At 38.1% G+C, this 23,964-nt stretch overlaps 1 protein-coding gene and 1 long non-coding RNA gene across 5 annotated transcripts in view; both read left to right on the top strand.

Annotated features, from left to right (window-relative positions):
* alk (ALK receptor tyrosine kinase) overlaps positions 1-23,964 on the top strand; it is a 434,911-nt gene that overhangs the window by 171,127 nt on the left and 239,820 nt on the right. For all 4 annotated transcript variants that reach the window (XM_081603121.1, XM_081603122.1, XM_081603118.1 and 1 more), the window contains exon 2: positions 18,510-18,620. In XM_081603121.1, coding sequence (XP_081459247.1) covers positions 18,510-18,620 — 111 coding nt within the window. The remainder of the gene's footprint in view (positions 1-18,509; positions 18,621-23,964) is intronic.
* Positions 825-4,482, top strand: LOC103458699 (uncharacterized). The gene is made up of 3 exons (XR_532613.2): positions 825-1,684; positions 2,731-2,787; positions 3,747-4,482. It is a non-coding gene; the product is annotated as an uncharacterized LOC103458699 (long non-coding RNA).

The raw sequence follows: 23,964 nt of genomic DNA, 5'->3' as shown, positions 1-23,964 counted from the left end.
GCTGAATGCATTACCTAATCGCTAATATCATTAAGTGTGCCGATCGTATTTAATTTTAATACATCAGAAATGTGCCATTTTAATTAACACTACCACAGATTAAACATGTTCTTATTGTGTTTATTCTCTGTAACAGTTTAGACTTAGATATGTGATTCTATGAATCATAATTTCAGGGATGGATTCAGGGATGGAAATATTTGTCTCCTGTCCTAACATAGCATGAACTTCATTAGTCACATTTATTTAGAAAGAAATCTAACTGAAAGGGGATGTAAAAAAGGTGCGGGCGGGGTGGAGGACATGAAACCAAGGAGCCATGTAGCAGAGTTGTAGTCAAGACCACCGAAATCAATCAATGAGCAATGAGCATGCTCTGTGTTCATACGTTGAACTTTTACTTATTCAGCGATTAAATAAATGTGTGTATATATATATATATATATATATATATATATATATATATATATATATATATATATATATATATACACTGCTCAAAAAAATAAAGGAACACTTAAACAACACAATATAACTCCAAGTAAATCAAACTTCTGTGAAATCAAACTGTCCACTTGGGAAGCAACACTGATTGACAACGGGGACCCTCATCGGGTCAATCAGTGTTGCTTCCTAAGTGGACAGTTTGATTTCACAGAAGTATGATTTATTTGGAGTTATATTGTGTTGTTTAAGTGTTCCCTTTATTTTTTTGAGCAGTGTATATACCTACTGCAGTGTACACAAGAACAAAGAACGGCTCTAAGTGAGGCTTCAGTCCTTAGGACTTAGTAAAGATCCGTCCAGAAGAATCAGATCGTTCCTGAATGTTATATCACTGTATTGCAGACTTTGGTCACAGCGTTGTCCCATATTTGCGACACCTCAGTCAACACCTCCACACAATAATTCAGCGCATGAGTGACAACTTTTTTTCATCAGATGCAACATGTGTCTCTGTACAGCTAGCTTTGCTAGCATCACGTCCACAGATCTTACCTTTCTTTAAGCTTTCCTTCCAAGTGACGCTAAAAGTTGGACGAAGTCCCACCGTCTGTGAAAGCGAAGCGCTGCTGATTTTACATGTCGCCATATATTATGATTTATACAGCTATTATCGATTAAACAGACATCTTCTCCCGCTCAGAGGAAACCACTGCGCATGTCTGGAACTCCGCGTGCGATCCTGAACTTCACATTTTAATGGAAAAAAAGCGCAACGCGACTTGGATGTAACGAGTAACGCGGCAGTTTTGTAGAAATGTAGTGAAGTAGAAAGTACAGATACTTACTGTAAAATGTAGTGGAGTAAAAGTAGAAAGTCCCCATTATTAAATCTACTTAAGTTAAGTACAGATACACGAAAACTCTACTTAAGTCCCACCACTGAAAACTTGTATACGGGATTGTTTTCGAAGGATTAAAGACTCCTTTTGTGGACAAGTAAAAGAAAAAGTCACGTCTACACACTGTAAAAAAACGGGTAAATGTACTGTAGAAATTTGAAGGAATTTCTCCGTTTTTTAGTTTTACAGGTATTTGTACTGTATTTTCCATTTTACGCATTGCATCATGGGAACAAGGACCTTCGCGAAGGTCAAGCTCGCTAACCGGACCCTGGAACATGTATCTTTTGGACTTCGGTTGGATTAAGAGACGGAGTTACCTTTCTGCCACCTCCCTGGTAAAGTAAAATAAATAAAAACACATTATTTTCTGTGAATAATGTTTTGAAATATTTGTAGTTGACTTGGTTTGACTTCGTGAGAGTCCTGGCACAGTCTAATTGCAAACTGTTTTGCAGTTGTTTTTTTTAATTACAAAAACGGGTATATTATTTTTTTACAATGCTGTGTTTGCTTGTGTATTATAAAAGTAAAACGCGGTGATTGCTGTATTACTATTCATGTATTTTACCGAATACCGGCCATTTTTTTTGGTCAAACTGAACTGGGCGCGTGAAAGCTAACCGTTCATGGCGTCATGCTACTTATGTCTCAATCCTGCTTTTTAATAATATCAAGCTGCAGTTGTCTTATTTGCTAAACTTGATTTGATGTCCCGGTTGTTAACATAAAAGCAGGTGGCCATTTAACTTCGGTAAATATACTTTCCATGTCAAGTTTGGGGTTTTAGAATATGGGAAATGTCGCCTGGAGTGGGGGGTAGTTGGAGGTGGTGGTGGGGAGTTTAGAGGGTCGAACGACGAACGAACGTAAACTTGGGGGGGCGGGAAACCTTTAGACCAGGGGACGACGGTAAGACTGGGGTGGCGACGGCTCGTGTTTCAGTCAGCGTTAAATTTGTTGCATGTTCGGTGCTCTAATCAGGCATGTTGAGATTAGGTTAGGTTGATAAACTGTTAAAATGGGTCAGAAGCTTCTTGCCTTATATAAATTGTGGATTGTACATAGAGATAGTTAATTTTCATGTTTCTGAAATAGGAACAAACATCACTGAGAGTAAATAAAAGTGACGTTTGCAAGAAAAAATATTCCAATTGGGAGTTTTTACTGAAATGCCTGCTTGCAAACTCATTATCAGTTATTGTAGCTTAGCTTAAAAACTATATGAATAGTACTGTTCTAAATTTGTTGTCAGAACAAATCATTTCATTTTATTGTTAAAAAACAATAAAAACTAATTGATTTAATTATTGGAAGACTTGCATGTTTTGGTGTTTATATTTCTTTCTCCTTGTATGGTTATTTTGTTTTCTCTCCTCAACAGCTGCATCCAGACACTCCTGAACTTTTCCTGGAAAGCAACAAGACATCTTTAAAATAGGTGTGTACATTTATTTTTGATTTACTCAACCTGTTAAACCTTTAGTTTAAATTAATAAGTGTGTGGTGTTTTCTACAATAACATAGGCATAATGTTTTGTTATGTGTCTTTCTAATAATGTCTAACCCAGCACTATGTAACTTATATTTTTTTTACATATTTGTTGAAGCTGTCACTGGGTCGTGATATTGCACGAGAGATAATCAGTGAAAAAAATGTAGCTCTTCTGTTAGCCAGTGCTAACTGGATTCAAACAGTCAGAGCCATGAGGCAGGTCTTAGCGTGTCAATCACAAACTCTTGTGGTGCTGCTCATCCCACTTCTCCCTGATCTCTTGCATTTGGCTACGCTGCAGCTAACGGAACCTCTCATGAATGTTAAGGCTAGTTAGCATGGACACCGATGACAGTGGATAAACGGTTTTCTATTAATGTTAAGTTGATTGACAGTGCTAAGACTATCCTCCTGTCTCTGGTTGGTAGTGATGGATTTCTTCAGATGGAAATAGTAGCTCAGGGGGAGTGGAGGAGTTTTTATTTTCACAAATTATTTGTCTCATAACATAAAATCATGACATGGTGACTTTATTTTAACAAATATGCAAAAATCAGTGTACGTTTTTATTTTCAAAATAAAATATGTGTATTGTGTATGTTAGGGGTGCACCAATAAATCTTCCCCAAATCCTTAATTTTGAAGATTGGTGAACTGCCAATACATGTGAAAGTGATTTCATCCACTGATCTTATCTACCTCAGCAAAGATCTAAAAATCAACCACTTTCCTCTCCTGTTAGAGACATTTGACTGATAGACAGGCCCACCAGGTCATGTCTCCATGTTTGCAGTTATAAATAGTCACCCCACTGTTGCCAACCCACTGACGTTTTCTGCATTTAGCAATATTCAGACAAGACAATCAGCAATGGACAAAATCAGAATCATTCTTTTTGTTTATAGATTTTCTGGGCTCAAATCCTGAACAAGGTCGACTGACACGATGCAGACGAAGGTGAAGAAGCAGCTTTGCATTCCACCCAGATGGTTCAAGTCCCTTAATGAACTGAATGACTGGGAAACCATGGAAAATGTGAGCCTTTTGAAGTTTAAACGTGATTGGTCATCTCATCAAACCTGGTGCACCAAGAACCTTTGCGAAGCACAAGAACTGGTCTCAGAACATTTCAAGCTTTTGGTAACTGGACCTAAGAGTTGGATTAACCTTTTTTTGCAGAACATAAACATAAAATGGACTGATTTGTTTTATGTTCACAGCGACTAGAGGTAATGAGAGCACACACTCATGAATCCAGTGTCTTCCACTGTCGTTGGCATTAGGCTGTTTATGCAGCATTTGATTTTTAACTAAATATTTAACTGTATTTCATTTATTTTGAAGTATGTTGGTCCTGTTTACAACTATAATTTTTATGTTCCAAAGCAATTATTTGTATGTTCCATCTAATAGTAATTAACAAAATTGTTTGACTACAAAGACTAGAGTCAATACTGCTTTACATTTAATTTATGCGTTGAAATTTGTATAGTAAAATGCAATAAATTAGTTGTGATGTGCAGAAGATGAACATTAGCAAGCTCAAGAATATGTTTAACTCTTAATATATAATAGCAAAGGTTAGTTATAAAGACTAGATGACGTCAATTTATGGTCATAAATTGCTAAATAAAATCTGCAAATTGTCGAATGGTTTTATTTTTATATCACTTTGCATGAACTACTTTCATTCAAACTGTTTCATGTTCTACAACTACATTTCCTGTAGACTTAAAATTTAGTTTTGTTTCAAAATTATGCTAAGAATGTATTAAATACATTAACTTTAATATATTTTACACTATAATTAATATAGAATACAGACTTCAATGGTTTGGAAGACAAAAGTATTTGGAAATGTCCAAAGTTTTTTTTTTTCTTAGTGTGTGATTATATCACAAAAGACAGAGTAAAAAGACAGAATTTCAGTTTTGGGTTAACAAAATATTGGTATATTTGACAAACTGTTAAATTATGGAAAATATTTTGATGGAAATTCTGGAAGAAAAAAAACCCAGAAAATGTCCTATAACTTTTTGCCAGGATATTTTCAGTTTTTTAACAGAATTTCCGTCAGATGTTTCCCGTAATTTAACAGTATTTTAGTTCACATTTTTCCGTAAACAAAACTGAAAATGTCCTGGTAATTTTCTGCCAGTACATTTTCTGTTTTTTTTTTTAATGAAATTTCAGCGGAATTTTTTCTGTAATTTAACAGGTTAGTTTTCTATGTTTAAAATTTAACAGAAAAAGCTGTTAAATTGCGGGAAAAAATCTGTTAAATTACGGAAAAATTCTGCTGGAAATTCCGTAAAAAAACAGAAAATTACCAGGACATTTTCTTGTTTTTTTACAGAATTTTTTTTTTTTACTGTGCAGGTTGTTCACATGTACAGCCGAAAAACACGTGATTAGTGATGGGATTAGTGATCCCATGGGTAGGATAGTCAGATGCCTAACAGTCATGCTTTTGGACTTTGGGAGGAAGCCGGAGTACCCGGAGAGAACCCAGACATGCATGGGGAGAACATGCAAACTCCATGCAGTTACTAAAAACCCCTAGAGGTCGGGCAGGAGAGCCACAGGACTCGCTATGAAGCCCTGGAGAAGCGTATTGCATTTTCAAATGTGTAGTGGAAAAGTCTCCGACCACATGTCTGAATACAGGTGGCTGTTTCTGTGGCTGTGCCTGAAACAGCCGCAAAACACGTAATTAGGATAGTCAGATGCCTAACAGTCATACTTTTGGAATTTGGGAGGAAGCCGGAGTACCCGGAGAGAACCCACGTATGCATGGGGAGAACATGCAAACTCCATGCAGTTACTATAAATCCCTTGAAGTTGGGCAGGAGTCGCACAGGACTCGCTATGAAGCCCTGGAGAAGCGTATTGCATATTGCTTTTTCCAATGTGTAGTGGAGAAATCTCCGACCACATGACTGAATACAGGTGGCTGTTTCTGAGCCTGTGTCTGAAACAGCCGCAAAACACGTAATTAGGATAGTCAGATGCCTTACAGTCATGCTTTTGGAATTTGGGAGGAAGCCGGAGTACCTGGAGAGAACCCACCCATGCACCACTACTGGCTGCTATTTCTGCTGTTTCTCTGTGTCCCTCAGCCTTTTCTTCAACTGTTCCACTTAAAGCTGCGGGTTTTTGTATATATTCGCTGAAAGATAGTGCCTTTCTTCTCCAAGGTTATTGGTTCCTGCTTCAAAGTGATGCTTCTTTCCTTCAGGGCAGTGCTTTCCTGCTCCAGGGCAGTGTTTTCCTTCTCCGGGGCGGTGTTTTCCTTCTCCAGGGCAGTGTTTATCTGCTCCAAAACTGTGCTTTTTTGCTCCAGAGAGGTTTTTTCTTTCTCTAAGGCGATGTTGTCCTGCTCCAGGGTGGTGATTTTCTGCTCCAGAACGGTCTTTTCCTTCTCTTGGGCAGTGTTTTCCTGCTCCAGGGAATTGTTTATCTGCTCCAAAACGGTGCTTTTCCCCTCTAGAGCAGTCTTTTCCTTCTTCAGTGTCATGGTGTCCTGCTCCAGGGTGGTGGTTTTCTGCCCCAGGGTAGTGTTTTTCTGCCTCAGGGCGATGTTTATATCTTTCAAGACATTTAGTCTCTGCTCCTGTTTGGTGTTTTCCTGCTCCAAACTGGTGTTCATTTTCGTCAAGATGGTGCGTTTCTTCTCCAGAGTACTGCATCTTTCCTTCAGGGCGGTGTTTTGCTGCTCCAGGCCGGTGCTTTTCTGCTTCAGGGCATTGTTTATCTGCTCCAAGATGTTAATTTTCTTCTCCAGAGCGGTCTTTTCCAGTGTGTATGTGTTCTGCACCAGGGTGGTGAGTTTCTGCTCCAAGGTAGTGTTTTTTTGGTCCAGGGTGCTTTTTTCCTGCTCCAAGGCAGTGTTTTTCTGCCTCAGGGCGATGTTCACATCCTTCAAGACAGTGATTCTCTGCTCCTGTTTGGTGTTTTCCTGCTCCAAACTGGTGTTCATTTGCATCAAGACGGTGCTTTTCTTCTCCAGAGTGCTGCTTCTTTCCTTCAGGGCTGTGTTTTCCTGCTCCAGGGCAGAGTTTATAGCTGCAGGGCATTGTTCATCTGCTCAAAGATGTCGCTTTTCTTCTGAAAGAAGGCGCTTTTCTGCTCCTGAGCCGTCTTTTCCTTCTCCAGTTCGGCGTTAGCCTCCATTAAATTTCTGATTTTTTTTGTCAATTTTTTAAATTTCTGATCTTTCTCCTCATTTTCTTTATCTTTAGTCTGTCTGTTAGAGGTCAATATGCTTACATTTTTTAAAATGCCAAAAAGCCTCTCAGCCTTTGTACTTACGGCTTCAGTTGAGCTCATTTTAACAAGCGATGATTTACTCTGATCACTCATATTTCAATCCTTTCTGGAGAAATCAAAAAACCTTGGAATGTTGATCTTGAAGACTTTTCTCTGCGACTTCTGAAATGGCAATGACCGTAGAATTCACGTCTGCAGCCTTATGACAATGCATTGATATGACATTCAGGAACGATCCGATTCTTCTGGACGGATCTTTCCTGATTACATTTATTTCAGCTCCAAGTATTTAATATCTAGATTTTTTTTATGGGAATGTGAATCTTTCAGTTCAATTTGAGAAGCAATTTTGATAGGTAAAAGTTCTTTTTTTTGTGTCACATAGGCGGGGTGCTGGTCTTGGGTAGGTGGTTTTGACTATAACTCTGCTACTGGCTCCTTGGTTGTCTGTCCTGTTCCACCCACCTTCTTTCCATCCCCTTTCTGTTGGATTTCTTTCAAAATAAATGCCACTATTGGCAAAAAAAGTGAAGTTCATGCTGTTAGGACAGGAGACAAGATGTTTCCATCTTTGAAATTATGATGCATAGAATCACATATCTAAGTCTAAATATGTTACAGAGTAAACACAACATGCTTTATCTGTGGCATTGTTCATTAAAATGGCACATTTCTAATGTATTAAAATTAAATACAATCGGTTCACTTAATGATATTAGCGATTAGGTAATCCATTAAGCAAGTACTATTACTTTTAATACTTAAGCATTTTTAAAAGCTAGTACATTTTTACTTTTACTTAAGTACAAATGTTAATGTGGTAGTTTTACTTTTACTTGAGTACATTTTACAACAAATATATTCTTATTTTAATATGAGGTACTCAATCACAGTACCTCATATTGCCAATCCAGGATATGTTAACGTCTCATTTTCAGGAACTTATTTTTCCCAAATCCCGAGAGGTGATAGAAAGCTCTCTGAATAAGGTACTTGGTGATTCTCCAAAAATCTAGAGTAAAATTAGGCAATATTTACTCTGCATATAATATAGGTATGTGAAAGCAGTAAGTATGTCATAAATATAAATTTTTGATGGTTATGCCTCTCATTTTCTCTTCATTTCATTTTTTTTGCTTGCGAGGGCACCCCTACTGCTCTACTGCTGTAATACTCCATGTATGTGAAGCTAATCTTCCTTCCTTCCCTTCATCCTGTACAAGTCTCGGATGTAGGGAAGGAATATACCGCCATGCTAAAAAACATCCAAAATCTACTCCAGTTTTTTTGAACTATCAAAACTATCCTAAAACTGTTTGGGATACTGCGGAGTAATAGGGTTGCCACAGCAAAGACCCTATTACCAACTGTACTACGTTTTAGACCAGCTAATAGTTTAAGTTATTTTAAGAGCATTTTGACTGAAAGAATAATCTGAACCAGTACTTAAGACACCTCTGTCAATAAGAAGCTGTGACTTGAGGTGCTGTACAGAAGCTTGTACTCTTGTCCCAAATGTAAACTGGTCCGGTTCAGGTTTAAATTAACAAGGTTTCCTCCATTACTCAGTGAAAATTGCTGATGTTGAGCTGCTCAAAGTGGAATTCACAGGAAACTACAGTTATCGCTGGGTGTTGTTTCATTTCTGTATTCTGTAACTTGCTCTTTGATGAATGTTTTAGCTGTACATGAAATATCAGACAATCCGGTTCATTACACACACAAACATATCGACTGTCTCTGGAGGACAAGCTCTCTGACATGGAGTGAGAACATTTCAGATGTTTTTCAATGGGTGCTTTGATGATGTAACGAAACTGAAAATCTGAAATCATGGTCAGACAGTCCTAAGAGGTATTCTTCCACACAACAGAGTTTGCAAAAGCAGGTGTGTTTCTGTAGATGCTGCTTATCAGCTATTTAGAGATTCACAATTAGATACTGCCCACTTACATCATCGGTTTGTTATAAAAAGCGCAAAGGTGCGTTTAGGTGCTATATGAAGAGGCTCTCTGCTCTCTAAGGCAGTGTGTCGGCTTTAAACGGAGGGCTATTTGTTTCAATGGCATTCTATTGATAAATGCCTCCCTATCAGTTGGTATCAATGCAGTTAATTATTATGTTTTTAAATACATGCATTTTCGTTTTTGGTTTTTCTAGAGTCGATCAAAGGTTTAGTCTGAACATGATTTGCCTCGTATTTTTGTTATTCGCTAGGTACAGTGTCTATAAATCAAAAACCCATCATGGATTTTTTTTTTGTTTTGTTTTGATTAGTAGACACTAACAGAAAACTACTCTAAGTCTGCTGGTGTCATTACGTGGTCTGTTTGAGAGGAAACTATAAATGTTCCTCTTGATGTTATCTCGCCTCGCTGCTGCAGCCTGGTTTCCTGGAATAACTTAACCAAAACGACGGTCAACTCATATAGAGAAATGGGCTTATGAGCTACTTGAGTACAGTTTAAAACAATGCAAATTCAAAGGAGGAAACAGAAGTTAAACATCAACATTAATTTGATGCCATTTAAGATGTAGACATCTTGTTTGCAACTTTTTTGTTGTTTGCTAATTTATTTATTCTTCACCGTTCTGCTGATCCTTAAGCATTATTTTCAAAATCATTCGTTTTGAAAGAGTTTTGTTCAGTAAGTCGGTCCACAACAGACAGAATATATAAATAGTGTGGTTTTTTTTAGTATTATGGATCTCTTTGGGCTCTGGGATAGTTCACCATTTAATTGAAGTTTTGTTCAGGTCTGGATGATTATGGAAAAAGAAAACACAGTCATCTGAAGAATGCATCGATCCAGAAATGGATCTAACTATCCAACCAGTTCATCTGTTTATCTGTCCCCGGTACAGCCACCTCTCCATTCATCCATCCATTTATCCAACCCTCTTTCCATAAATCTATTCATCTACTCCTCCCTCAATCTAGCGATCTCTGCCTCCCCATTATCTACTAGTGCATCTGCCCATCTATTCATTAATTTATACATCTACCTATTTGTCCTGTGTACTCTCAATCGTCTGTTGTCTTTTTATCTATGTCTTTATACGTCCGCCCCGCAATCTATTCTTTCATTTGTCGATTCATCCTTCCATTTATCTTGTCTGTCCATTAATCTATCTGTCCCTCGGTGCCTCCGTCCATCAGTTTTTCCATTCATCCATTCTGCGGATGGATAAATTTACACCATTAATTTCATTCTCAACCTCTGTATCTCAACTTTGATAATAGGTGGAGAAATGGACTGATGACTCTGGAAAATTGAGCTTGGGAAAAGTATGAAATTATGACATTAGACCATAAACAGACATTTTACCTTCTGTAAAAAATACTTTCATTCAGGCCTGACCTAAAATCCATCTCCCTGATCAGCACAACAGTAGAGGAGAGGCGTACATTGTGATTTGAGCACATTATACGTCCCAACCGTGAAACACCCTGATAAGCTTTAAACCTGGTTTCACTCAGGAATGCGTCGTCTGTTAGAATATCAGCGGAATCACAGTGAGGACAGAAACCGGCTTATGTCTACCGAAGCTGGGATGTTTTTGTGTTTGGGCATGAGAGGTGAGTCTGCCTCCTGTTGGCAACCAGACAGACAGCCTGCTGCTGTTCCAAAAAATGTGGAAATTACATTTGGATCCCCACCTGGTGACCAAATTGTGGAAATAACCCAGACGTCTGTTCTGCCAGCTTCTTCTTCAGTTGTTGTTTCCTTTGAGAGTCAAGCTGCACATTAAATGTTGGCAAGCTCTGCTAGAGGAGTCCATATTGCCATTTTAAAGTTCTTTAATATTACAGATTTTATTTATTAATTTTTTTTCCAACCCCTTTGAGTTGTCTTGCCAAGTTCTGTTTAGAATATGTCTTTTTTTATTTCCATTCCAGCAATGTGCTTGAATATATTTTAAAGAGAAGGTAAGATGAATTTGCCAGAACTGGAGAGAGTAAGATGTCAATGTGATTAAAGGGTTTTCTTACACCTCTCAAAGCTTTTAGTCAGACTAAACTGTACTTCTTTAAGCAACGGGCAACACAACACTGCGGTTGCAGTATAGTGTAAGTAAGTCACACAGAACCTAAAGTTTAAGACTTGAATTTACTTCAAAAAGGCGTGTTTTCTAATTCCCATTAATATTTGATAGCATCTTATAGTCCTATGTGCAGTCATTCACATATTTCTGTATAGTGCACAAATTTGCAATGGCATTTCACATTTTTTGATGTTTTCCTTATCTTGATCATTTAAAACATCGTAGTTTTAAATTATGACCTATGTATGGAGCCCTTAGTCCTCGTAGCGGTAGTCGCGGGTTCGATTCCCGTCCTGGTGACATTTGCCACATGTCTTCCCTCTCTCTCATTGCCCTATTTCCTGTCTAACTACTTTCAAACAAAGGCCACTAGAGCCAACAAAACCTTTAAAACAAAACTACAGTATTTTTTTTAGGAGGATTATAAGTGAATGTGACAACATAAAGTAGCACAATAATGAAGGTTGAAAATGACAAATGGTTTTAAAGGATTTTTCCTAACAAACGTCTGAAAAGTGAAGCTTGCATTTCATCCCCTGAGTCAATACTTTTGCTGCGATTTCTGCTGCAAATGTTTCTGATGTCTCTATTCTGTCCAGCTTTCTTTGGGAAGAAAGCTTTCCAAAGAAGGTCAACCTATCCCCATTCTACTTTGCAAAACAACTCAAGCTCAATCAGACTGGATGAAGAGTCTTTCCACAATAGATTGACAACTGGATTTTGACTGGGCCATACCAACACATGACTGCTTTGATCTGATCTGTCCCATTACATGTCTGACTTTATGCTTTGGGTGGCAGCCCTATAGAGAGACGAAGATCAATAATCTTTTGCTGTCTCCAACACCTTCGCTTCTATGATGGTCCCATATCTACCTTCATCCATTTTCCCATTAACTCTGACATCGGCATGATGTAATTTATAGGTCTTTTGACTAGTGGGTGCTCTTCCACACGTTTTCCTCAAACTTAAAATGAATGTGCTATGGATATATTTCAACATGTTTGCAGAGTGCTGGCAGATAGCTGTCCTTCCAACAGATTCTCCCACCTGAGTTGTGGATCTCCTCCAGAGTTACCCTGGACGACTGGCCGCTTCTCCTAGCTAAAACTGTCAGCTTATGTGAACAGTCTTGTGTTTGAAATCCTTGCTGCAGTTTTAGATTATTTTTCTTGATATTTTAATACCTAACCCTGCTTTAATCTTCTCTGGTGTCTGTTGTATTTTTGGTCTGCAAGATGGTTGTTCTCAACTATATGTGTGATGATTCATGGTATTTGTGTTGAGGTTACATAACACACAGGAGAACTCTGTTTACTTAACTTTCTGTACGATTTTCAAGCTTCATATTTGTAAAACATTTTTGATTTTTTTTTTTTTCCCTCTTCCTTTCGCATGTTCCTGCACAATCATTCAGTACTCTGTGTTGGTCAATGACATTATGTCCCAATAATATACACTGGAGTTGACGGTGGAGCCAAAAGTAATCTTTGCAAGGCATTTTATGCGAGTCTCCTGGAAGTTCATTCATTTCTGTGGGAATTACTTTAATCTCTGAAACTCTGCCTGCTGCCTCACTTCCCATACTGAAACTTGCCTCTAACTCCTTTAAAATATTTAAACTCTGCAGCTAAATTTGAATGTGTGGAACTAGGGCACACGAGTTAGTACACTGAGCTTTTTCATATGCACTCGGGATTGCAAGATATCAAAATATAACCCCTTATGAAAGTAACAGGATATGTTCTTTTCAGGAATTTTATTGCAGAGAAACCTCAGGAATAATGTGTGCGACAACCGTGTTAGACTAATCATGAGTATTTCACGCTGAATAAAAATAAATGGCGGGTTGTAAGATAATGAGATGCCACTCTCAAAGAAATGTTTAAAACTTTGGTGTTTTGTTAAATTTATTGTTCTAAAGCCTGCATATTGGGATCAAATATATTTTATAATTCTCTAGACTCCATTTTCTTTTTCATACATATTTGCCTTTTGAAGTTTATAAAAAATTGCTCCCGTAACTTCAAAGATAGTGCTGTTGTCCAAAATTATACTAAGAAGCTGTAGTTTTACAAAATATAAAAGACACAAATCTTGCACCTGTGTGACCAGGCAAAACAGAGTTGTTTATGAAAGTGTGTTTGACCAGTAAACTAAAGATAACAAGGATCACAGTAGATTATTGTTGTTTACTAAGATCAAGTCTAGCTAAATTTATTTATTAATATTCCCATTACCAACGCCAGCCACAAAAATTAGCTTTAGTTCAGTTACCTCTGTGAAAATCTAGCAGTCATAGCCAAAGTGTAAGACCTGCTCCAGATCATTTTCCTCTGTTGGCCCTTTAAATGACTGTCTTCATTAAAACTGAGATTCTTGGCTCTTTACTGTAGATGTCTCTCTTTTGATGAGTCATTTGTTATGCATTGCAAGCATTTCTGAAAATGAGGCTTCTTGTGGAGAGATGTGACGCTGTTGGCTTGATTGGTGTTGTGTAGCTTCAAAGAGAGGCCAATCAGTGTGCAAGAGTAAAATAATTTTCATTAGAGCGCGCCAAGGAAGACCAGGAAGCTAGTGTTGTGCTGAAAGAAATTGACTTGTTTCTTTGATGGAATCTTTAGTTCTTTTTTTTTTTTTTTCCTTTTGAAACAGCACTTTTTTTGTGTAACATACAGAAATGAACATTTTCAACCTCTTGGAGCAGCCTAAGTACTGTCGGGGACAGTCCTCTGATGTTATTAATCTTGAGCATGCTGGTTTTGAAGCATTGCATGATCAGAGCAAAATTCACTGCGTGAGAAGCTATACATTCATCACCTGACAGACAGTTAAAGAAGACGCCTTTGATGTTTCAGTCATATACTAGAAACATATTTTGAATGTAAAACTGCTGCTTTCTTGATTTTAATGTTCATCTTTCCTTTCAGAATCACTTTTCCCTCATATAACCCTCATTATGTTAGTGAACTCCTTTCAGCAGGCTGTGATTCCTGTTTCTGTCTTGCCTTTAAAGTCCCATGACAGCTCCGCGAGAGGAAGAAGCGAGTTTACTGGGATGGCCTCCTTCTGTACAGAAGCGTTACTGGAGGCCTCAAGTTGAGTTTCATGGGCAGCACTCCGAGTTAATAGGCTGCATTCTACAATTGGAGTAAAAAAAAATAAAATAAAATCTCTGCTTGTTTACAAGACCGGGTTTGTGCCAAGAACATGACAAACGCTTCCCCAGACTTAAAGCTAACGGCAAACGCAGAAAGGTGGCATATTAACAAGAACACCTAAATCTGTCTGCTTTGCTTAACCTCTTAGACTTCAGTCTTGGAAAAACATGACAACTGCATTAACGTTTGTTAGCAACCTCATGTTTGGGAGATGAAGCCAGTGCCACATATCTGCAGGGTATGATCGGGTGAAACGTGTGCTAATTGTTGTGCGGTAATGTGTGTGGATGTTGTTGTGGTTGATGAGTTTGTGTGGCATTTTGTGAAGGCCTTGATGAAAGCCTTAGTCTGCTGATGGAAATCAATGGGGCCTTTTGTAGTAGAAGGAGAGTAGCCAGTTCCAGGCCTCTGTCGACTGATGTGGCGTCGTTGGACTTTGACAAGCATTTAATGGCGCGTCACTGGGCTGGACAGGTGATCAATTTATTTAGGCAGTAATGTATGTATCCCCTGGTAAATCTTTAATTAATGGGGAAGGAAGAGGACAATTGGGACGCCGAGGTCCGGAGCATATGAAAACGCAGCAGGGTAAAAGGGGGGAGTTGCTTCCTCATTTCCTTTTTAATTAGGTGTAAACTGCTTGATACTGCTGTTGTGTTTCATTACGTTTCCAAATGCCTTCGTCAAGCCTAATCTTCTTTCAGCAAGACAAGGTTTTTTTATGCCAAACAGAAGAGAAAAATAAGTATCGACATGAAATTCACACGTGGACATCCAAATAATCAAATAATACAAAGGCATGTAAGGCTTCACAGTGGTGCAGTTTGTAGAGCTGTTACCTTGCAGCAAGAAGGTTTTGGGTTCGATTCCCGGCCTGGGAATCCTCCCACAGTCCAAAAACATGACTGTCACGTTAATTGGCTTCTCCAAATTGTCCCTAGGTGTGTGTGTGTGTGCATGGTTGTTTGTCCTGTCTGTCTGTTGCCCTGCGACAGACTGGCGACCTGTCCAGGGTGAACCCCACCTCTCGCCTGGAACGTTAGCTGGAGATAGGCACCAGCACCTTCTGACCCCAGTAAGGGACAAGGGCGTACAGAAAATGGATGGATGGACAAAGGCGTGTATACAAAACAAAATAAGTTATTCCATAAATTGTAATGTGAAATGGTGCATAATGTTATAGAAAATTTGTATCTAAGTGCCAACCTATGTCAGCTGCAAGATTTCTCATTACCAATACTGACCTGTTTCGATGTAATCGTTAGAAGAGGGACAGCTTTACACACTGCACCAAAACCCTAAACAAGAGTTATGTTTGAGGTGAAAGAACCTGTAGTACATGCAGCTTTATTTAGATCAAAGAAGTATGATCGAACGAAGGGATTCTCAACTATTCTTGATCATTTGAAGATGAGGGATTGGTATTTGTTTTAAATAGGCCAGTTATTTCAAAATCACAGCAAATAAAACTTTTAGTTGGCTTTGTAGTTGCTAGAATGTCCCAGAATTTTACCTGGCTAGAATAAAAAGATCAGAATAAAGAAGTGATGACATACACAGAAGAGAAGGCAAAAACCTTCACCTTTTTTGACAATTGGTGTCTTTTTTGAGCATATGGTAGACGTTGTAAAACTTATCACTAAGTATTTAAGAAATGTAATACTATTTATAATACTTATTCCATTTACCATTCCTCTTCACTTTTTTTTTTGTCAGCAAGCCTATTAGAAATTGACTTACATACAAGAAGCAACAGAAGAGAATTCCCAGTTATCCTAAGGTAAAGAAAAGCATTCCGGGATCCTTGTAGTCCCACTTTAGAGTACACCATCCCTAAGCTATAGCAGAGCAGCAAATCTACTACCTGGGCACTTACCCTTTTTCCACTTTTCATGGACAATTGGCTTCTTTTCTGGACCACTGCACTGCTATGAAACAGAGCCCACAAGCACCACATGCATCATATATAGTACTATCTAGAAAAAAAGGAACAACAAGAAACTATTTGTTCCTCTGCCGTCTTGTGAACCTTTCAGTTTTTCTCCACTGGTTTCGTCTGCTAGTTTTTAGGGTTTCAGGGGACCTTTTTGAACAATGCACAATATTATTAAAAATAAAATATTTTGTCCCGAAGAGATGTCTGCGGTTAAGAAATCATTTGGAAATCCAACCATCATACAGAATGCGTGTGATGGAATTACCTTATTGTCAAAAGGCGAAGAGAAAACACTCTTCCTTTGCTCACAATGTGTTGCTCATACTACAGTCAAAAAGATAGAGCAGGGTGTATGTTCATGCATAGGGATATTAAAGTGACAGTGTGACTCTATCTTTATGCATCAATCCATTCTGTATTTGAAAGATTTCTGGGTGTGGGTGGAAAAAAGTAACACTATTAACTCTCCCCTGAATGTGTGGAGGAGATTGTGTTTATGTTTTCTATGAATATATTTTGAAAGACATTAAAAACCGCCAGCGTTCTCGGTTGCATGCACCAAACAGAAACACAAACTGATAAATAATTTAAAGCTCACAGGAGCCGACGCTATATTTTTGCTACGTTTCTTGGACATGTTATCAGTTGATGTTTAATGCTGGAACATTTTTAATTAAGGAATAAACTTTAACAATTCGTCAAGCTCAGGTTCACTCATCTGTTGAGCAAACTGCATTTTGCTATCTCTTATTTGTAAAACCATTGCACTCTACAGAAAAAGCAGTGGTTTCATTATTCCATTAGATTTAAAGATATTTTGATATTTTTCAACTGCGTAGTTTGTGTTAGGCTCCTCTATGTTTGCCTGTTTCAGATGCATTGAACATACAAACTTTTAATATTATTAAACTTTGTACAATTACCAGTTGTTTCCAATCTAAAGGGTAAAATATATACATGCTGTTTTAAATATAAAGGTGCATTGCCAATAATATTTGGTCAAACATCCCTGGGAGAAGTGCAGAGAAATAACACTTTTTTGCAGTTATCGCCAAGATTCTAACAAATTCCTGACTGATATTTGACCCTCTTGGGTGAATTGATATAATTCAGTCAAATCTCTACTGCATAGTTTCCATAACAAAGGATTAGAATTAGGATTCATGAAACTTTGTTTGCCGCCTTCACTCATTTTAAAACCATTTGAATGAACGAAAATGGATGGATAATCCTTAAAAATAGAGACAGTTAAAGGAAATCATTCAATTTGAGAAAGATTTGAAATTTGAAAATGACAAATGTGTAGGAATCCTGCTTCTTGATTTTGAGGAGAGGAGAGGAGGAACAAAGGGATTTCCCCTGACAAGGATTTCTGAGCTCCTAATCTACTGGACGGTGGTCGTCCTCAAAATCTATTAATTCTGTTTCCAGTCTAGACAGTCAAACCTTGATGGCAAATGGTGGATGACACCGTTGCAAGAATTTCACCCAAGTGTTATGGGAGCTATGCTGCACACGCAAAAAAAGTTATATTATTTCACTAACTTTGCCTAAAAAAAACAAAAACACGATGCTTTCAGACCGTGAAAGGCAGCGGTTACAGTCAATTGCTCTTTAAAGATAATTTAAAATGGCTGCAGGATTTATGCAGGAGTCTCTTCTTCTGTCACCAGCGTATAAGTCTGACTGTGCTCTAATTGTTTGTGAGTTAAGGACAAAATGAGAGCGTTTGTGTGTGTGAGATGTGAAGGGGATGGGGGTTGTCCATGAAGTATAGGAGAAAAGTCTTTACATCTACTTTACAGTATCAGAGTTCAGTTCGATGTTGCGATAATTAGTCTTTGAGTTTGGAAAGTGAAGATGAAGTCAGACAAAATTAGGCTAACCTGCCCTCAGGTAATTCTGCAGTATATTGATATCCAATAACCAATTTATGTAGCTCCTTGGACTTTTCTAACTCATCTCCACTGAGATACTGTTCGAGTTTAGCGAAATGAATCTGTAGAGGTTGTACTCCTGGGATGCAGTATTATGTTCTCTTTAAATTTTCAATGTTTCTTGTACAGACGAATTAAAAGTCTGCTGGGTTTTCGTTGCTTCATTAATTAGTCTGTGGTTTTAAACAGTCACTACAAGTACAAAATAAAAAAGAGCATCATCAGTTGCTGAATGCCTTCTATAAGCTATTATATAGTGTCGCATTTTCTTTGTCTCTTATCTTGTGATCTGATGGGGAAATCTTTCTGTCACTGCAGGTGAATCTTTGGACAGTAGGAACGCTGGCGGGATTCCCAGAGGATACTGGAACTTTTCCTGGGTAGCCGAGGATGACCTAAGTTTTCCAAATGACACCGTGGCCAAGTCAGGTGAGTCGGTTGTTGTCAGCTTCCCTCAGAGAGGCTGAGGAGCCTTTGTCCTCCACATTTTTTCTTTTTCTTTCCCCAATTGGCCTCAACGCTGGGCGTCAGCTTCCCATCAGTGCACATGAACATCTCTGTCTGACCTGCCTCCAATCATCCTTCCTGGCACCGTCACAAAGCTTGGTTTTTGCTTTGATCAGCCTGACCATGAACCCCCCCCCCCTACCCCCTTCAAGTTTCCAGATAAACCCAACTTATTTTTACACACATGGTCCTATTAGCAGGATAAGGAAATGGAGCATCAATAGAAGCTAACAAAGAAAATATGTACCATATTTTATAAAGATAAAAATGTTCAACTATCCAGCCGTGATAGATTTGTTTAAACACAAGCATACGCAAGACGAAGAACTCCATTAAGTAAAATATAATGGAGCAGGAGGCTTTCAGAATTTATAGTCCCCGAAAGAAGTTAATAGTAAAGTTTTTCAGGTTAAAGCATCAATCTAATCTTATCAGTGGTGGCTAGATACACTCCTAAAGAGCTGGTCTTATGCAGGGATTAGATGCATCCTTTCTTCAACACATGTATCAAATGTATTGGTTAATGCACCTTTTAATTGTTATTCTGGTGTAGAATACAAACCCATTCAGTAAATTGGAATATTATTAAAAATCCCATTTAGTTTTGAAATTTTATCACTGAATGAAACACAATAAACAAAACACATAATTGCACATTATTTCGGTCAATTACACAAATATGGATGTTTGAAAGCTTTTACTTATTTTAATTATGATGATATTCCACTTATAGTTACTTCAAACACTGCATTTTTTTTAGAATCAGGCCAATAAAGTATTTTTTAAAATCGAAATGTGGGCTTACTGGAAATTATTTTAATACCTGCTTTAAGATTGCTGTTTCCAAAAGGTACTTTTAGTCTGACTAGTGAGTCTCATTGGGGAGAATATCCTAATCACTGTAGAAAACCACACCTGCAAACATTTACTTTGAACATTCAGAAGCTCAGATTCTGCACATTGTTCAGGCACAGTGGGATTGGAGGGAAAGCCACACCTAAATTAGATGTAGGTCTGGGCTTTGACTGGGTCATTTACACATATACGTTTCATTAAGCTAAACCATTTATTCTTACCGTCTCAAGTCTTTCGCTTCTAACAGGTTTTCGTCCAGGATTGACCTGTATCTTAGCATCATCACTAACCAGTTTGCCTGTCAAATGCCAATGGAAAAACAAATCCACGGCTTGATGCTGCCCACCACCAACTGTCACAGGAGGGAGGGTTGCAATTTACATATGCATTGTAGCAGGAATCTGTCACAAAACATGGTCGTAGCACCCTTATTTCTTACCTGATTTCTATAAAATATAGTATAAATTAAAGCTGAGAAAATTGCTGATGTTCTGATATGTAAAACATGTGCTCTCTGTGGATATAAATCAGTTTGTTTTCTATCAGTTCGTGTCGAGATGCAAGAGAGGCCTAAGCAAATGTCTCTTTTATTTTGGTTAATAAGTTCATTTCACATAACTGCTGCTGTTAAAAGTAGTTTAAAATTTCACAAACCGTGCCACCTATGCTTTATGAAATATTTCATCCTATTTGATGATTGTGTGCAGAACGTGGTTATATTCATAACAAATGAGGCAATTAGTCCAGTTTTTTATTGTTTATTGAAGGCTTAAAAATGAGAGCGGCTGCAGTGCGCCACAGCAAAGGGAATATAACGCTGATAAACAGTTGTGAAACAATTTTAAATCACTTATATTCTGCCTTTTCTTGCTTTCTGTATCAGCTTTAGTCTACACACACATACAGAGAGACACAGACCCGTTGTCATGGCAACCAACACAACACATTTGCTAACCCCCAGAGCGGAGTGTGATATATTGACCAGAAAGCCCTGAGCTACAGTCAGCTTCCTGTTTGTGGATTGTTCTCTGGTCCGCTTGCATCCACATATACATTCAAACCACATCAGATTTCCCTTCAGCCAAACCGAGACCTAGGTTTTTAATTGTACCAGACTTTGCTTATTTGGCCTGCATTAGTTTTATGCATTCGCACCTCCCCAAGCGAACCGGACCTTAAAGACAAACGAACTGAAGTTTGACCAAAGCAGACTAAACAGGGCTGGTGTGAATGCACCCTATAAGTCCAGTTGCGTTGGAGTCCTGCAGGAGCGTGCCTTTGGTTGTGAGTGAGTAAATGTTGATTGAATCCACATTTTCATAAATTCCGTCTCTTGTCATGTTTAATCTTTGTCCAGATTAAAAAAGGGATTACAAATTCAGGCTTGAGGGGCAACTTCTCAGCCACAGTTTATGAATATATTTTCATTCTGACATCTAAAAACAAAATATGAGATTGAGAGCAACTTTGGGAATTCAGCTGTATAAAAGCAGCTTATCCTAACAGATGCACAACATCATCAATAATAAGCACTTTTTAAAAGATGTTTTCTTTTCCCTCAGGCAAAAACTTAAAATTAGCAAGCTTTAAACTGATGCTGTACTAAGAATGAAAAGGTAGTATCTTTTTAGAAAATGCTGGATAAATGAAATAGCTGTTTGCTCTTTTGATTAGAATAATAATGAGGAATGGTCCTGCTGCTGAGACCACTTGTAAAGTCTCCTCCATTGTCTTGGAATTTCGATTCTCCTTTTTGGTCCCTGCTTTCAGACTAAAATCCAAAGGATGGCAACAACAGTTATGTCACATATATCGGTGCACAAGTTGGTGCTGCAGCTCAAATCCTGAGTTGTAAGCCAGAGGTGCAACAAGGAATCATAGGTAGATGGTGGAAGTGTCTTGTACATGGCCTACATTTTTGTTTCCAAAAGTGCTGATGTAATATTTTTATGTAAGGATGATATTTCAAGAAGGAAAGTGAGGAAGCGAAGGCTACAACTGAGTCACCATTACCATATTTTGAGCATGTGATGTAAGACAGGACATGAGTCACTTGTGACTTGCGCTGCTTTACTTATGTATCAGGGTGACTTTCTTGTTGCCAGTTTTAATCATGGCCATATTTTGAAAACAGAAATTATGTCAGTAGAATGTTGCATTATGCATAAATATTCCTGCAGCTGTTATGAGCATGGTAGTGCATGCAGTTCTGGGCAGACGACATGGATTCATTAGACACAGTTCTTGGCACATTTTTTGGAGCTATCATTTTACATTTAAATATAGCCTAAAATATGGTACAGCAATTGTTTTTGAAATCATACAGCTTCATTAAAAACAAGGCTGCATATATAATGGAAACTATGTAGCTAAAATATCCTGCTAAACTACAGGCAGCAATCGCTCTCTTGTGAATGTATCCCATTTAAATCACTCACCAGTAATGTTCCGGATATTGAACTATCAGGGATTCATGACATCAGAAAATCTTGTAATGGTGATACTCAGGCCAGCTGACAGCTTTGCCTTGATCCGGGAAGAAGATAGTCTTCCGTGGGAATCCATAACCAGTAGAAAATTAATTCATATTTGCGACACGGTTGATGTACCCTGCATCCCATCTTATATATTCAATTAATTAAATATCTTATTTAATATTTCTTTTATTACATAACTATTTTTGATTCCTTTGCTGAAATAATTTTTAACTGCTTCTTGTGTCTTAACCTGCAGAGCAACTCAGCAGTAGACCAGTCACTTTTTCTGTAGTATTTCTAAATGCACCTCTCTGATCCATTTCAGAGACAACCAATCAGAGCCAGAAGGAGGGCCTTAGTGCTGTCAATCACTCCCCCCACCCCTTACTCTCTGCTATGCTACAACTCATTCCTCACAATAATTAGCATCACCACCCATGACAGTGGATATACAGTTTTCCTGCAATGGTAAATTATTTTTTATTACCACAGCTGTAACATGTGGACTAGCATGATTGTTGGTGCTAACACATGTGAATCTCTGTTAGATTGTACTCATTCACTAACTTGATCTCTGCTACGCTATTTGCAGCAGTGACAGTATTGTTTTTTGTTGTCTTCTTATGTAATCCCAACAACCACAAATGCACACTTTGAGTTCCTTGTTTTCCTCCCGTTTCCATGGCGGATCATGTTATCTGCCTTTCATTGATGACATCTTGACGATAATATACCTGCACTCACCTTTAACTGACTTAACTCAAAATTGAGTTTATCTGATTCATACCACCTGTCCTCAAACAGAAAATTCTGAGTATCACAGAGCTGAGCAGGTTTGTTCAGGGACCAGGTTGCATACAGTTCCGCATTAACGGCACATCAGTAGTGCACATGGCTGACGGATGAAGAAAGATGAAGCTTGAGGCAGTGATAAGAAAAACAGCAAAAGTGGCAGAAACAATAGAGATATTGTTGCAAATTTTACACAAATGCTGAAAAGTTAAATGCCTTTTGAAAGAGAATGAACTGATGAAGCCAATAACCAATGCTTACAGCTTAAAAATGTTTTGTGTGGTCTGTGTTTAGACTAAAAGTGCACGTCACAGTGAATTATTTGCACTTTATCTCCTTTTAGACAGTCTGAGCAGTATTGATAGTGTTACCAATTTATTTAATAAACGAAACCTGGAAATTATTTTAAGACTTAATATAATAAAACGAGTTGCAAAGTTGCAGCACCTTATCTTAAACTGTTTATTAATCAGGGGGTTGTGTGTAGAACGTTTGTGCAAGAAATTCATGCAGTGGTTTTTACAGATAAGTAATTAAACATCAGTTTCTCAACAGTATTTTGATTTGGGGCCTGAGGTGTGAAAAAAAATTATCTTCTTTTGTATCTTGGTCTATTGATCTAGCGCAAGATATGAAAAAGCACAGCCTCTACCATCTACCAAGCCGTCTTGTTTTGTTTTTGTTTTTTTGTTTGTTTTTTACCCGTTCCCTGTCTGCCCTGGGTTTCCTCTAGTAAACATGCAACAGATCTCTGACAGAAATAACTCAGTTTGTTAGTGCCAGAAGAGCAAAGGACACATAGATGAGAGGTCCAGCTGCTGAGCTCTACCTGCAACTTGAGGCTTGATCCTCTGGTGACAGCCACAGTCCTTTGATTTATCAAAATGATGCAGCCACTGCCTGACCTATAGCAGAGCGACAGATTGAAGCTGTGTTTTCCTGTCTTTGCCTATGGCATACCAAGCATTTTGAACTTTACTAAAACGTTGTGGCCAAACCATATTTTTTGGATTTGAACCCCGCTCCACGCAGGGCCCAGGGCAGGAGTCCCGTTTGTCCCCCCTGTCATCCTGTCTTGCCAATACTATTGGTAAATATTGTGATGATATCAGTTGTGATATCATCATCGGAATATCATAATT

The sequence above is a fragment of the Poecilia reticulata genome, chromosome 22 (genome assembly GCF_904066995.2).
Source record: "Poecilia reticulata chromosome 22, P_reticulata-male-v2, whole genome shotgun sequence".
Taxonomy (NCBI): Eukaryota; Metazoa; Chordata; class Actinopteri; order Cyprinodontiformes; family Poeciliidae; genus Poecilia; species Poecilia reticulata.
This window is presented reverse-complemented; position numbering and strand designations above follow the sequence as displayed.